The sequence below is a fragment of the Schistocerca americana genome, chromosome 3, assembly GCF_021461395.2.
Source record: "Schistocerca americana isolate TAMUIC-IGC-003095 chromosome 3, iqSchAmer2.1, whole genome shotgun sequence".
In the NCBI taxonomy this organism is placed as follows: Eukaryota; Metazoa; Arthropoda; class Insecta; order Orthoptera; family Acrididae; genus Schistocerca; species Schistocerca americana.
This window is the reverse complement of record NC_060121.1, coordinates 884,952,635-884,966,338: the sequence shown is the minus strand read 5'-3', so window position 1 is coordinate 884,966,338 and position 13,704 is coordinate 884,952,635. Positions and strand designations below refer to the sequence as shown.

Genomic DNA, 13,704 nt, shown 5'->3' with positions numbered 1-13,704 from the left:
CCCAGATTCAATCATGCAGGACTTGTTAAAGACCTCCTTTCATTCTCCCAGTCGCTACAGTGCAAATACTTTTTCACCACCAACCCTACCAACCAGACACAACCAAAGACCAATGTTGAACCCTGCTTAACTCAGTTCACTCCTCCATCCAACTGTGATCCACCTCCACTGACCCCAAATCACCACCTGTTAACTTTCGAGAATTTTTTAACCTCATACTTTGCCTCATCTTCATTCCCCAAATCCCTCAACATGCAAACTAACCTTACATCTGCAAAAAGAACCACAGTCCACCATTTCGAAACTGATCTCAATCTTAAATCCTACCTGCAGACAAAGGCTCTACCACTGTTGTTTTGAATCGCAAGGATTACCTGGCAAAAGGACTCCACCAGCTGTCAGATACTTCCACCTACAAGCCTTGCCATAGTGATACCATTCCAGAATTCCAGTCACTCCTCAAATACTTAGGCCCGTCCCAGAACCTTTTCACAGAGTCCATCTCTCTGCTCACCCCTACCACTCCCCACACTCCTAAATTCTACATGCTTCCTAAGCCCATAAACCCAACCACCCAGGACATCCCATTGTGGCTTGTTACTGTGCCCTCACTGAGAGACTCTCTGCTCTCATAGACCAACACCTTCAACCTTTACCAGGAACCCACCTTCTAATATAAAAGATACCAACCATTTCCTCCACTGGCTCTTCACAGTTACTGCCTCTTTGCCACACAGTGCTCTGCTCATCACTATTGATGCCACCTCCCTTTACACTAACATCCCTAATGCCCATGGCCTTACTGCTATCGAACACTACCTTTCACAATGCCAAACCAACAATCTCCTTCCTAGTCACCATGACCAACTATATCCTCACCCACAATTACTTCTCCTTTGAAGGTATTACCTACAAACAAACGGGGCACCTTCATGGCACCATCTGATGCCAACCTATTCATGGGCCTTCTAGAGGAATCCTTTCTAAATACCCAGGATCCTAAAACCCTCACCTGGTTCAGATTCATTGATGACATCTTTGCAATCTGGATCGAGGGTGAAGACACCTTGTCGACATTCCTCCAGAACCTCTACAATTTCTCCCCCATTTGCTTCATCTGGTCCTACTCAACCCAACCCAACAAGCCACCTTCCTAGATGTTGACCCCTATCTCAAAGGATGTTGTGTGCAACATTGGCTCAGTTTCAAATAGTGGAGTTCATGACCTAAGTTCATGGCTTGTAGAAAACAAACTAATGCCAAATCACAGTAAGACTCAGTTTTTACAGTATCAAACACACAATTCAACAAAACCAGACATTTTAATTTCAAAGAATGGGCAAATGATTAGTGAAACTGAACAGTTCAAATTTCTAATTTCTAGGTGTTCAGATAGATAGTAAACTGTCATGGAGAGACCACATTCAGGATCTTGTTCAAAGACTTAATGCTGCCATTTTTACTATTCGAAAGGTATCTGAAGTGAGTGATCATTCAGCATGAAAATGAGTCTACTTTGCTTATTTTCATTCACTTATGTCGTATCGTATTATATTTTGGGTTAACTCTTCACATTCTAAAAGGATATTTTTGGCTCAGAAATGATCAGTTCGGGTAATAAGTGGTGTAAGTTCACCCCTGTGGTGTAAGTCGAACCCTGTTCACAAGTCTGGATATTTTGACATTGGCCTTTCAATTTATACAGGGTGACTCAGGAGGAAAGGTACATGCTTTGAGGGGTGATAGTATTAGTGATTCTGAACAAAAAGGAACTTCATATGGACATATGCCCTATTCTGAATTGTTTCCAAGATAGAACACATTTAATTTCACTTTTGTATGTTTTTCTTGAACAACTCAAAAACTGCACCCTCCAGTGAAAATGTGTCAGAGTACAAAATTAAACTATATTAAATTTCCTACAAAAAAGATCCTATTCATTTTTTTTACTAGAACTAATGGTTCTTGTGAAGAGAGTATGAGAATGTTGAAAAACTCACTCAACATGCATGCACTGTAGCTTCCGTAATTTTTGTAGGCCAATTTGAGGTAGTTTCCTGACTTGATAGACCACAAGTGTCCCATATCAAACTGCTCGTGTGAACTTGCTACCTCAATATGCTATCTTAAATTGGCCTACAAAATCCACATTAGCTACAGTGCATGCACGTCAAGTGAGTTTTTCAATATTTTTGCACTCTCTTCACACAAACCATTAGTTCTAGAGAAAAAAATGAATAGGACCTTTTTTGTAGGAAATTTAATATAACTTAATTTTTTGTTGTGACATGTTTTCACTGGAGGGTGAGGTTTTCAAGTTATTCAAGAAAAATGTACAAAAGTGATAATAAATGTGTTGTATCTCAGAAACTATTTGGAATAGGGCGTATGTCCATATGACGTTTTTGTTCAGAATCACTAATACTATCACCCCTCAAAGCACCTACATTTCCTCCTGACTCACCCTATATATTCCTTACTGTCATTTCTTGTTAACAACATTAGCTTATTCTCAAAAATAAGCAGTTTTCACTCAGTTAATACTCGGCATAAATCAAGCCTGCATTTGGATTGGACTTCCTTAACTCTTGTGCAGAAAGTTGTGCAGTATACTGCTGCATCCATTTTCAATAAGCTACCACTCGAATTCAAAAATCTCAGCAGTAATCCACGTGCATTCAAATCAAAACTGAAGAGTTTCCTCATGAGTCACTCCTTCTATTCTGTCAAGGAGTTCCTTGAAAAATTAAGCTGATTCTTGTTGTATTTTTGACTGTGTTTAGTTAAAATTATGGACTGACTTTTTTTGGATTTATAAACATTTTAGTTTTAGCTGTTATTGCTTTTATGTTGTAATTTCATGTACTGACACGTTCCATGACCTTGGAGATTTGCTCCTCAATTTGGTCCTACAGAACTTGATGTGTAAATAAAATAAATAAATAAGATGGTTACATCAATACCTCCATCCATATCAAACCAACTAACCACCAGCAATACCTCCACTCTGGCAGCTTCCACCCATTTCATACCAAGAAATCCCTTCCATACAGCCTAGCCACCTGTGGTCATCTCATCTGCAGTGACAAGCGGTCCCTCTCAAAATATACTGAGGGTCTCACGGAAGCCTTCACAGACCATAAATATCCTCCCAACCTTGTACAAAAACAAATCTCCAGTGCCTTATCTTTCCAGTCTCCCTTCACCTTCCAAAGTGCCACCATCCAGCCACAGAGGAGCATTCCCCTCATATTTCAGTGCTGCCCAAGACTGGAGCAACTGAATTACATTCTTTGCCAGGGTTTCTACTATTTTTCATTGTGCCTTGAAATGAGAAATGTCCTGCCCACTATACTTCCCACCCTTCCCAGAGTGGTATTCTGCCATCCACCGAACCTACATAATATACTCATCCATCCATACACAACCCCTCATGGTTCATACCCCTGTAATAGACCTAGATGCAAGACCTGTCCCATACATCCTATCACCTCCACCATCTCCAGTCCAGTCACAAACATCACCTATCTCATCAAAGGCAGGGCTACCTGTGAAACCAATTGTGTGATCTACAAGCTAAGCTGCAACCACTGTGCTGCATTCTGTGTAGACATGACACCAACAAGCTGTCTGTCCGCATGAATGGCTACCGACAAACAGAGGCCAAGGAACAAGTGGGCCACCTGGTTGCTGAACACAATGCCGAACATGATGTCTTCATTTCAGTCACTCCTTCACAGCCTGTGCCATCTGGATCCTTCCCACCAACACCAGCTTTTCTGAATAATGTGGGTGGGAACTTTCCCTGCAATACATCCTACATTCTCATAACCCTCCTGGCCTCAACCTTCATTAGTCATTGTCCAGTCCCTACCCTGTTCCCATTCCAGCACTACACAGTCCTCAATCTGTCATCACATTCAGTCTTTTTAGTTCTCGCCTTTTCTGCCCCCCCTCTCTACCTCTCCCATGCCCTCTGTCTAACCTCTGTGGGCATGCGCATGAACACACTTGTGAAAATGCAAGCAGAGGCACAACGAAATAGAGAATGAAATTTTCATGACAGTCTTTTTATTGTGTCTATCTGCGACTCAGCATCTCCACTATGTGGTGAGTAGCAACTTTCCTTCTCATACTACTGTTCCATTTCTGATGAAGGTATTCAGAAGATTCCCCATACTGTAAGACAAATAACATCCCCAATTGTGGCTCCTTCTGCCCCACTAACAGCCCACCCACTATTTGCCTGAAAAAATCCCTAACTTGACATGGGTTGTTACTGGAACAGCCCATTTTTGCTGGAGAGGGAAAAGTGTATCAAGAAAGGAGAAATACGTTATACTTTCTGTTTGCTGTTTACCATCAGCTGCTTCCAAATTAGTGGATAAGCAGTTGCAGATATCTGAATCTGTTTCTGTAAGATGTGGAATGCGCAGATTTTGATATTATTTGCACACACTCATTGGTTTTGTCTCCAGTCAGAGCTACAGAAGAGGATGCACCACGGCTAGAAGAAGATGACTCTACAAATACAACCACATCTTCTTCATCTACTAGTGACTTCCCTTTCATCAACATGGGCCTGTGGGTGAGCACGCAGCTCTTCTTGAGTATCTCACTACTGCTGTCTGCTGCGTCTGCAGTGCTGGGACTCATCAACACGACGGCCAACCCCACGCTGCCCGCCCTCGCCGTCTTGGGGCTCTTCTACTGGAACGCTGGTGCAGGTGCGTCTCGAAATGCTTTGTCTACTGTTCTTGACAACTAAATATGTTCAACGTTGATTTTGAGTTCTTTATTACATGAAAATAGAGTATATATTGCAATATTTTAAAAGATATTCAAAAATAGAAAGTACAACATATTTTCACTTATTTTCTGTGTTTTGATCTTGACGAAACTTCAGTGCAGGCCTTCTCTTTTATCCTGGATTCATTTCAATTGTTACATGCTGCAAGCAGAAATATAATTCTGATAATTTTATTAAATACCTCAGTTTATTAATTATAGTCATATTTGTTAATTAACTTTTAAATCTGGTCTCATACAATTCTGTACTTAAACTTGCATTGATACAATTGCAAATAATTTCAACATGATGTTCTTCAAAGATGTAACTAACATAGAAAGACAGTAAAACACTGGCATATAAATGAACTGACAGAAAACAGTCGACAACTTTTTAAGTTTTTTGTATATTGTTACAATAATTTGAATTTACAGAAAATAATTTTTTAAAATGAAATATTTTTTTAGATTATTTTTTCCCACAGATTGACTAAAGTTTATTACATTACTGATTTGGATGTGACTGAAACATATGCACAATTGTTATTTACACAATTTTTATTTCAGAAGGGAACCAATAACAAATGAAGAAACCAGTAACAAACAAAACAACTTCGTACCTCTAAAACCTTTACAGTCTCTTCTCATGACTCACACTGAATGCTATAATACTGGAAACGCACACTGCCAAAGTAGAGTTATATGATAAACACAATGTTTCGACATGTTTATAGCAGAGTCACTTTCATCTTTTCAGTACAGACTAGTTTCAACAATTACTGATCTTCTTTAGATCTTTGTACTGTTTATTTACTGACCAGTTGGATGGATGTCTCAGTCATCTTCTTCTTCTTACAATGTGCAGTTGGTGATTGCTATGAGTAAATTTTAAATAACATTTATCAATACCATCAAAGAAGGATTTCATATTTATGCGTCTTTACTGTCACTGACCAAACTGTTGATCAGTTTATTTATTTATTTATTCATTCCATGTGATCTGATGGTACACAGAGTGTTGCAGATGTTGGAAAATATCATTTAACATTGTTAACATATATTAACATATTTCAATACAATGAACTTCGTACTTGTAACAAACAGGTCTATCAACTACATAAACTCTGAGAAGTCTAAATTAAACAACTGGCTGTAATACAGGATCTATACACAATTTATTTATTCAAAGATCTACCCAGATTGAGATCTATTATTTGATAACGGCTAACTGTGTATTTTATACAAGGGCTATCAGGAAAGTAACAGACATTTTGGTCTTTCACAGCAGTAGATGGGGCTACATCCACCATCTTGGTGCTGTGGCGATTATTGGTCGCCAATGACTGTGGGAAAAGGCATGTTCTACCTTGTGATTCAGTGAGCTTTGGGAAACGTTTTACTTTGGTTGTTTTTTAATGCTATGGTTTTTTCGTGCATGAGCAAAGTGTGTTTGACTGTAAATGCTGTTTATTTCTATCCAAGGAATTCGTCAGAATTGATAGAAAAGCTACACTTATGACTGCGAGTTGCATGAATATGCTTCAGTTTGTGCATTACTCATTACCAGTTTCACACTAGCTCAAGCAAAGTGTCAAACTACAACCTTCCCAACAGTTCAGGACATCACTATAGTGGAACCAACTTTTGATTGTGAAGCACAATCTTTTTCAATGCATGCTGTCAATACAATGAGAATGCTCATTCTCCAGTGTCTACTCCACCGCAACAGACAACTCTGACCTCCTTTGTCATACCACATTGCGTGCAGCACACACCTGCACTGATGCCTGCTACTGGATTCTCTGTTCACCAGGAAATTTCTTCTACTCAATATTCTGGTTTCCTCTGTCCAGAGTTTCTACCTCACTCCACTGTGGACCACTCAGCTGTACAGTTTTTGGCCCACATGCACGGCTCCCCTCTCCCAAGTGTGGTCAACCATTACACGCATCGTGTACCTTTGATGCTGGCTTTCTCATCAACCACGCTCTGCCATTTAATGTGCCCCCTTCCGTACTGGCCAATGGGACACTTGAGTCAACCAGGCTGGGATACACCTGTGTCTACCTGACCTACCGCACTCTGCAGACCTCAGGTGACATATAAGCTATGTTCCACCCCACCACTCGACACTCGGCACGATTACACACCTTACTTCGGAAACACATCCGCGTTGGTTGGCAATACTTCCACAGCTGCCACGATGGGTTTCTCTTGTGGTCATGTACTGCTTCCTCCTACACAGACCACAGATGACAGATCACCGGCGGCCCACCTCAACATTGCTGCTTTCATTTCACCTGTTTCGCATCACAATTCTACTACTCCGGCCGTGCTGTGTTCATCACGTGGTCATACAGCCCCCTTCTCCACATGACCTGTGACTGTTGGGCATCATACCACACCAACACATGGGTCACACCTACATCAGAAAATTGCACCCAACACCATTGCACAGTCGATGCCAGTGGATGCAACTTCTCTGAAACCTCACATGGTCTGCTCCCTACACATTCCACCACAAGCTCTGCTTCCAGGTCATCTTCTGAAGCTGCCAATGATACAAATGGACAATGCTGTGATGTGATGTACCTTGGTGGACAACTTGTTGAACAAAAATGGTATTATAGATGGTGGCACCTATTTTGTTTGATTGGTGAACCATCTGCATGACCACCCATTAGTGACTTGTTAAACCCACCTGAGCATAACAAATATGCTTCTGCTTGTGCACTCCTCATCAAGCATTTTTCATGTATGCCAAACTATGCAATCCAAAGTACCATTTACAATGAGAGTTTAAGTGACAGAACCCCTTCCCAGCTATGGCATCACCTATGTGCTAAGGTTATGGCTTAGTTCACGCCAGACTTTGCACTCTGTGCATTGTGATTAGTTAAACTGTCACAAGAACTACAGTTACATTTGTTTCCTCATACCTCATCATCACAGGAAGATAAAGTACTGTTGGCATACCAGGCGTATGCCATTATTCGACACCACCACTTACTTACCATGCGCAGTACAGTGTCTACTACTGAGGCTGGTATTGGCAGTGCCTATAATTTTTCCATTGGCTGGTAAAGGCTGGGCACAGATCTGCCTCGGGCAGTGCAATGAACTGCAGTGATCTTGTGGCCAGCACTGGGAACCACCAGCCACTTCTTGCGGAACTTCCCTGACTACAGTTGAACTAGCAAGGGCCATCCATTCGCTACCCTCTCCCATCACTGTAGGAGGCATAGCAGTCCCAGCTGAACCACACGCAGCCCCCCACCCAGCATATCCACTATGCTGATTACACACAACTATCAGGGATGCCACCCGTGATTTCCAACCTCCCTGCACATTCCCAAATGCTTCATTTGGGCCACAGTAGGTGCCACAGCTCATGAGGACAACAAAGGTCACCTACAGACATGCACTCTATTCGATCCTTTGCTCCACGAGGCTGTCTGTACACCTCAGATTTATGCTCGTGTTGTCATTTCCTTGTTGACATTGGAGCTGATGTTACTGTTGTCATGCTCTTATTCACTGTAGCAATTGTGATACCAACCACGCTTTCCCTTCAAGCAGCAAATAAATTGACACTTTGTGTCAATATCATGGTCAAGTTACCTATGAAACACATCCCTGGCAAACCATTCATGTGGCCTTTCCACATGGCTGACATCAAACACCCAGTACTTGGAACTGATTTCCTGCTTCACTTCAGCCTGTTGCCTGAACTCCTGTTGTCTACTTCAGTGTACCACGCTTCGGGTACATATAATGCATGTTCAATCGCTCCCTCAGCTCTCCATCAGCCCTCCAACAATACTAACACAGCTCTCATTGAGTACTCATTTCTGATGAACTGCCTCACCATTTCCATCACTTGGTTCCAATCTGAGCACTCTGTGGTCGATGACCTTCACACTCACAATGCAGAACTGGACTGCACCATCTTGATGGCTAAGCAGGCCCTTGCTGATACGCGACACCTCATACACCGACTGTCTATACCTCCGTATCTTGACACCAGCAGTGTGCCTCTTACAACTCTAATGTGCCTGCCTTCGCCTGAGCCAATAGAATCTCAGGTTGTGACTCCTATGTGCTACTAATTCTTACTTGAGATGTCCCCTTCTCATATTCATTGGTCCAGATGAATGATATTACAAACAGGATGACACACAAAATTATCATGACAGATTGCCCCCCCCCCCCCAGTGCATGCCACCTCCCTTCACACTAACTATGCCTTGCTAAAACTGTAGTTGATGAACTTCTTGTTCACCCGTCAGACAGTAACTGGTCTTCGCCCATACACTTGGTAACCAAGAAGGGTGGCACATTGCTCTTCTCTGGTAACTATTGTCATCTCAATGCATGAACCATAATGGACAATTATCCTATCCTGCACATGCATGACTTCACCTAGCTACTTAGTGGAGTATGCATTTTCAATGTTTTGGGCTGCTGCAAAGCATATTTACAAATAAATATGGAACAGAGTGACATACCAAAAACAGCCTCAATCATCCCCTTTGGCCTTTACAAATTATTTTACAAGCCTTATGGCCTCAAAAATGTGTCTCAAACTTGGCCACATTTCATAGACTCACTTCCCTTGAACTGCTCTTACTGCTACACATACACATGCCTAGCCAACATTCTCATTTTCTGCTCCTCTGACGAAGAACGTGAGCCGCACCTGGCCAAGGCAGAGGAGTCGCTGGCATCTAATGGAGTCAGGATTTATCATGATAAATCACAACTTTGATGCTCTCCTGTGAGGATATACGTCCTCCCCCAGACCGGGTCAACTGCATCTGCGATCACCACACCCACTGACTTTACACAAATTGCATGGCTTTTGGGGAGCACCAATTTTTACATGCACAACCTGCTGATGGCAGTATCTATTCAAGCTCCTCTTACTGACACATTAACTGGTAAAAAAACCTTCCAGTAATCACTGGGTACAGTGGTCTGACGATACGATGAAAGATTTTAAGAATCTCAAAACAGCTGTAGAACGTGCCATCACTCTTGCCCACCCCTTGCCAGATGCTTGTATCTCTATTATGGCAGACACAAGTAATCTTGCAGTAGGTGCAGTTCTCCAACAGCACATTGGTAACACAACTCAGCCACTCCGTTTTTTTTCCAATAAACTACCTATGGATCAACTTAAGTGGTCGGCTTTCAACAGGGAACTTCTTGTGATGCACAAGGTTGTCAAATATTTCCACACATACATTGAAGGAAGGAACATAACAATTTTCACAGATCATCCCCCCTTGTAGACACTATTTGCAATCCTACAATTGACCCTACCCCATGCAGGTTTTGGTAGACTGATCTAATCTGTCAGTACACGACAGACATCTAGTATATCCATGGCTCAGAAAATTTTATGCCTGTTTATCTATCATGTGTCAATGCTATCTCAGCTCCCATCAATTCTGATGAACTGGTGCACTTACAGGACATGGTATCAAACTTCAGAATCAGACCGGGTCAACTGCATCTGCGATCACCACACCCACTGACTTTACACAAATTGCATGGCTTTTGGGGAGCACCAATTTTTACATGCACAACCTGCTGATGGCAGTATCTATTCAAGCTCCTCTTACTGACACATTAACTGGTAAAAAAACCTTCCAGTAATCACTGGGTACAGTGGTCTGACGATACGATGAAAGATTTTAAGAATCTCAAAACAGCTGTAGAACGTGCCATCACTCTTGCCCACCCCTTGCCAGATGCTTGTATCTCTATTATGGCAGACTATTTGGTAGACTGATCTAATCTGTCAGTACACGACAGACATCTAGTATATCCATGGCTCAGAAAATTTTATGCCTGTTTATCTATCATGTGTCAATGCTATCTCAGCTCCCATCAATTCTGATGAACTGGTGCACTTACAGGACATGGTATCAAACTTCAGAATCTGTGTTAGGCCTCTTCCACTTCCCTACAGATAGTTTCTTGCATTCTACTGGGTGTGGTACGTCCATGGTCATCAGTCAGCTTATTTTCCTGCTTTACATCACCAAGTTTTTGCTGTTTTGCATAATCTTCCACACACTGGTGTTAAGGCTATTACACCGCTCATCATGAAATGCTTTGTGCAGACAGGCATGAACAAGGACAGCCATATGTGGGGTCCTGCCTGGATGCTGTGTCAGTGCAGAAAAGTTGACAGACATATGTAGCAGCCCCCCACCCCAGGCAAATTTGACATCCCTAGAGGCCGTGTATGACATGTGCACCTAGACCTCTAGACCTCATCAGCCCATTATCCATGTTGATGGTTTCAGAAATATCTTGTTCATCATAAACCATGTTACATGGTGGGTGGAGGCAATCCTTCTTGTGGACATTATGGTGGATTCTGTAGCATGAGCATTTGTATTTTCCTTGATAGCTAGATTCGAGTGACCAACATCCATCAACACTGTTCAGGGTAGATAGTTCAAATCACTGTTATTTAAAAAACTCTGCACACTCTGTGCTGTGGGCAAAATTTTGCACCACAGCGTACCACCCTCAGAGCAATGGGCTCATTGAGCATTGGCACAGGATTCTGAAAGTGATCCTCATGTGCCACGGTGGTGAGTGATTTGACACATTTTCCTGGGTCATGTTAGGAATCTGCAGACCTCCAGCTGTCACTAGCAGAAGTCCTGTATGGTGCAACATTAGTCCTCCCAGCTGAGATCATCGACAGTGTTGCAACTGTTGGCCTATCTGACCTCTCTCCTCTTGTTGAGCATGTCCAGTCACACATAGCTGTTAGCCATATGCCTCCTCCATAACTGAATATCTGTCCCCCAGTTTCCTTGCATTCGGCCCTAGACTCATGCAAGTTTATTGTGTTACAGGATGGCATAGCCACCTTGCCCTCACCCGCATCTTTTATTGGCACACATGGCTCATACTATGGACATCCTCACCAATGGCTGGTGTCAGACGGTTTCACTTCAATGGGCTAAACCAGCTTGGGTGATCGAGAAATCCATCCCACAACCTCTTGAGTCGAGTTCTCCACCACCTTGCGATGGCCCTGAACCTGCACATACCACCTCTCTGCCTGTGCACCAACCATATCTTGTGTGCGTTGAGCCTATGTCCATCAATCGCTCAGTTGTTGTGTGTCACAGTCCTCCTCCCTTGTCTCACTCAGACTACATGTGATGATCCACTGCCTCAGGTTCAACCACACACTGTGTGTGACATTACATCATTGCAAGTGCTGTCACCTGCTGTTCCCCCAGTCTGTTCTAGTGTTTCTCCCAAACTACAATATCTTTCACCTCCTTTTTCTACAGTGCCTCCTACGTCTACAATGGATGAGATTTGCTTTTCTATCAACACTTCTTGGTGCCCATGCGCCGAGCTTTCCTTACAGCTCCAAGATGGATCATTCTTCATCCTCTAATCAAGAGACACTTCACACAAGGCCACACCCACATCACATGTAAACAGTGCACAGGCCCTGTTCCAGATGAGTTGGATGCAGCTGGAAAACCAGTGTCACTCGGCACCAACAGAATGCTCAAGGTATGCATCCCCCTCTTCGTCGCTCCTCCAACACCATCACCTGTTGTGCCTGTCCAATTCACATGTGCAAGTCAACGGTTAGTCCTCCTTACTGGATGGTAAACTATACCTTCTCCAGTGCATCTTGCATGGATCTCCCAGATTCCACAAGAAATGGTCTTCCCAATCCTTCCATTCTGACCAGCCATGGCATGGGTGGTCAAGCTACACTGCACGATCAACCAATACCTGTTGAGTGGCCTACAACACCACCGTATCTGACAACGTCCATTCATCTCCTCTCCCCAGTACTCCACACTCCTGGTAGGGGGGGGGGGGGGGGAGGTGTGGGTAAGGGGGGGGGGGGTCTCTGTGATGATCATCAATTGCCAATGGCTCTGGGATGAGGAGTGCTCTATCTTCAGATTCAGTGAATTTTGGGAAATGTTGTGACTTTTGTTGTTTTCAAATGCTGTGAGCTTTTTCATGTGATTGTGTGTGTTTAAGGTGTATTTGACTGTAAATGTTTGTCATTTTTATCCATGTAATTTGTCAGCATCAATAGAAAGCCCAGAGTGCTTAATGTTCCTACATTCAGTATGCATCCATCAGTGGTAGCATGTGGTCTATTTCTCTGCTACTTTGCTTCCAATGATGTGATAAAATGTGTGCTGCAATAGAAAATCCCACCACTTTCGAGGTGTTTTCTATGATTAAGTTTTTGTTGGCAAAAAAACTGCAAACCAATTGAAATTTATTGCAACCTTTGTGATGCATTCAGAAAAGGAATAATGAGTGAAAGCTGAGTGAGAAAATGGTGCACTGATTTTAAAAATGTCCCTACCATTGTTCACAATGAGGACTGCAGTGGTAAGCCTAGCCTTGTGACTGATGAACTGGTGATGAAAATCAGTGATGAAATTTGTGAAAATCATTTCATGATTAAGGAACTTTTGCAGCATTTTTCCCAAATTTATTTCACAGAGCTTGGTGTATGAAATTGTGGCAGAGGAGCATGGTTACCACAAATTTTGTGCTAGGTGGGTTCCCAAAATCCTCACAGATGACCACCAGGAATAGCAATTGACTGCAGCACTTTGACTTGACTTAATTCCTTTGGCCCCTATGGGGGCATAGGGCATCCAGGAGAACTTGTCATCCATCTCTGTCTTTGGCCATTTGCCTCAATTCTACCCAGGTCTTGCCAACTCTTTTTGCTTCCCCTTCCACTGCCCTCTTCCATGTGCCCATAGGTCTTCCTCTCTTCCTTGTTCCCTGGGGATTCCATTCCAATGCTTCTTTCTTGATGGCTCCATCTGGTTTTCTCAAGGTGTCCCCCAACCAACCCCACTTTCTCTCTTATATCTGGTCTTCTAT

The 13,704-nt window shown here is 42.8% G+C and overlaps 1 protein-coding gene across 1 annotated transcript in view; it reads left to right on the top strand.

Moving 5' to 3' along the window:
- LOC124607115 overlaps positions 1-13,704 on the top strand; it is a 79,612-nt gene that overhangs the window by 31,836 nt on the left and 34,072 nt on the right. Inside the window, exon 3 of the mRNA XM_047139313.1 lies at positions 4,479-4,727. Coding sequence (XP_046995269.1) covers positions 4,479-4,727 — 249 coding nt within the window. The remainder of the gene's footprint in view (positions 1-4,478; positions 4,728-13,704) is intronic.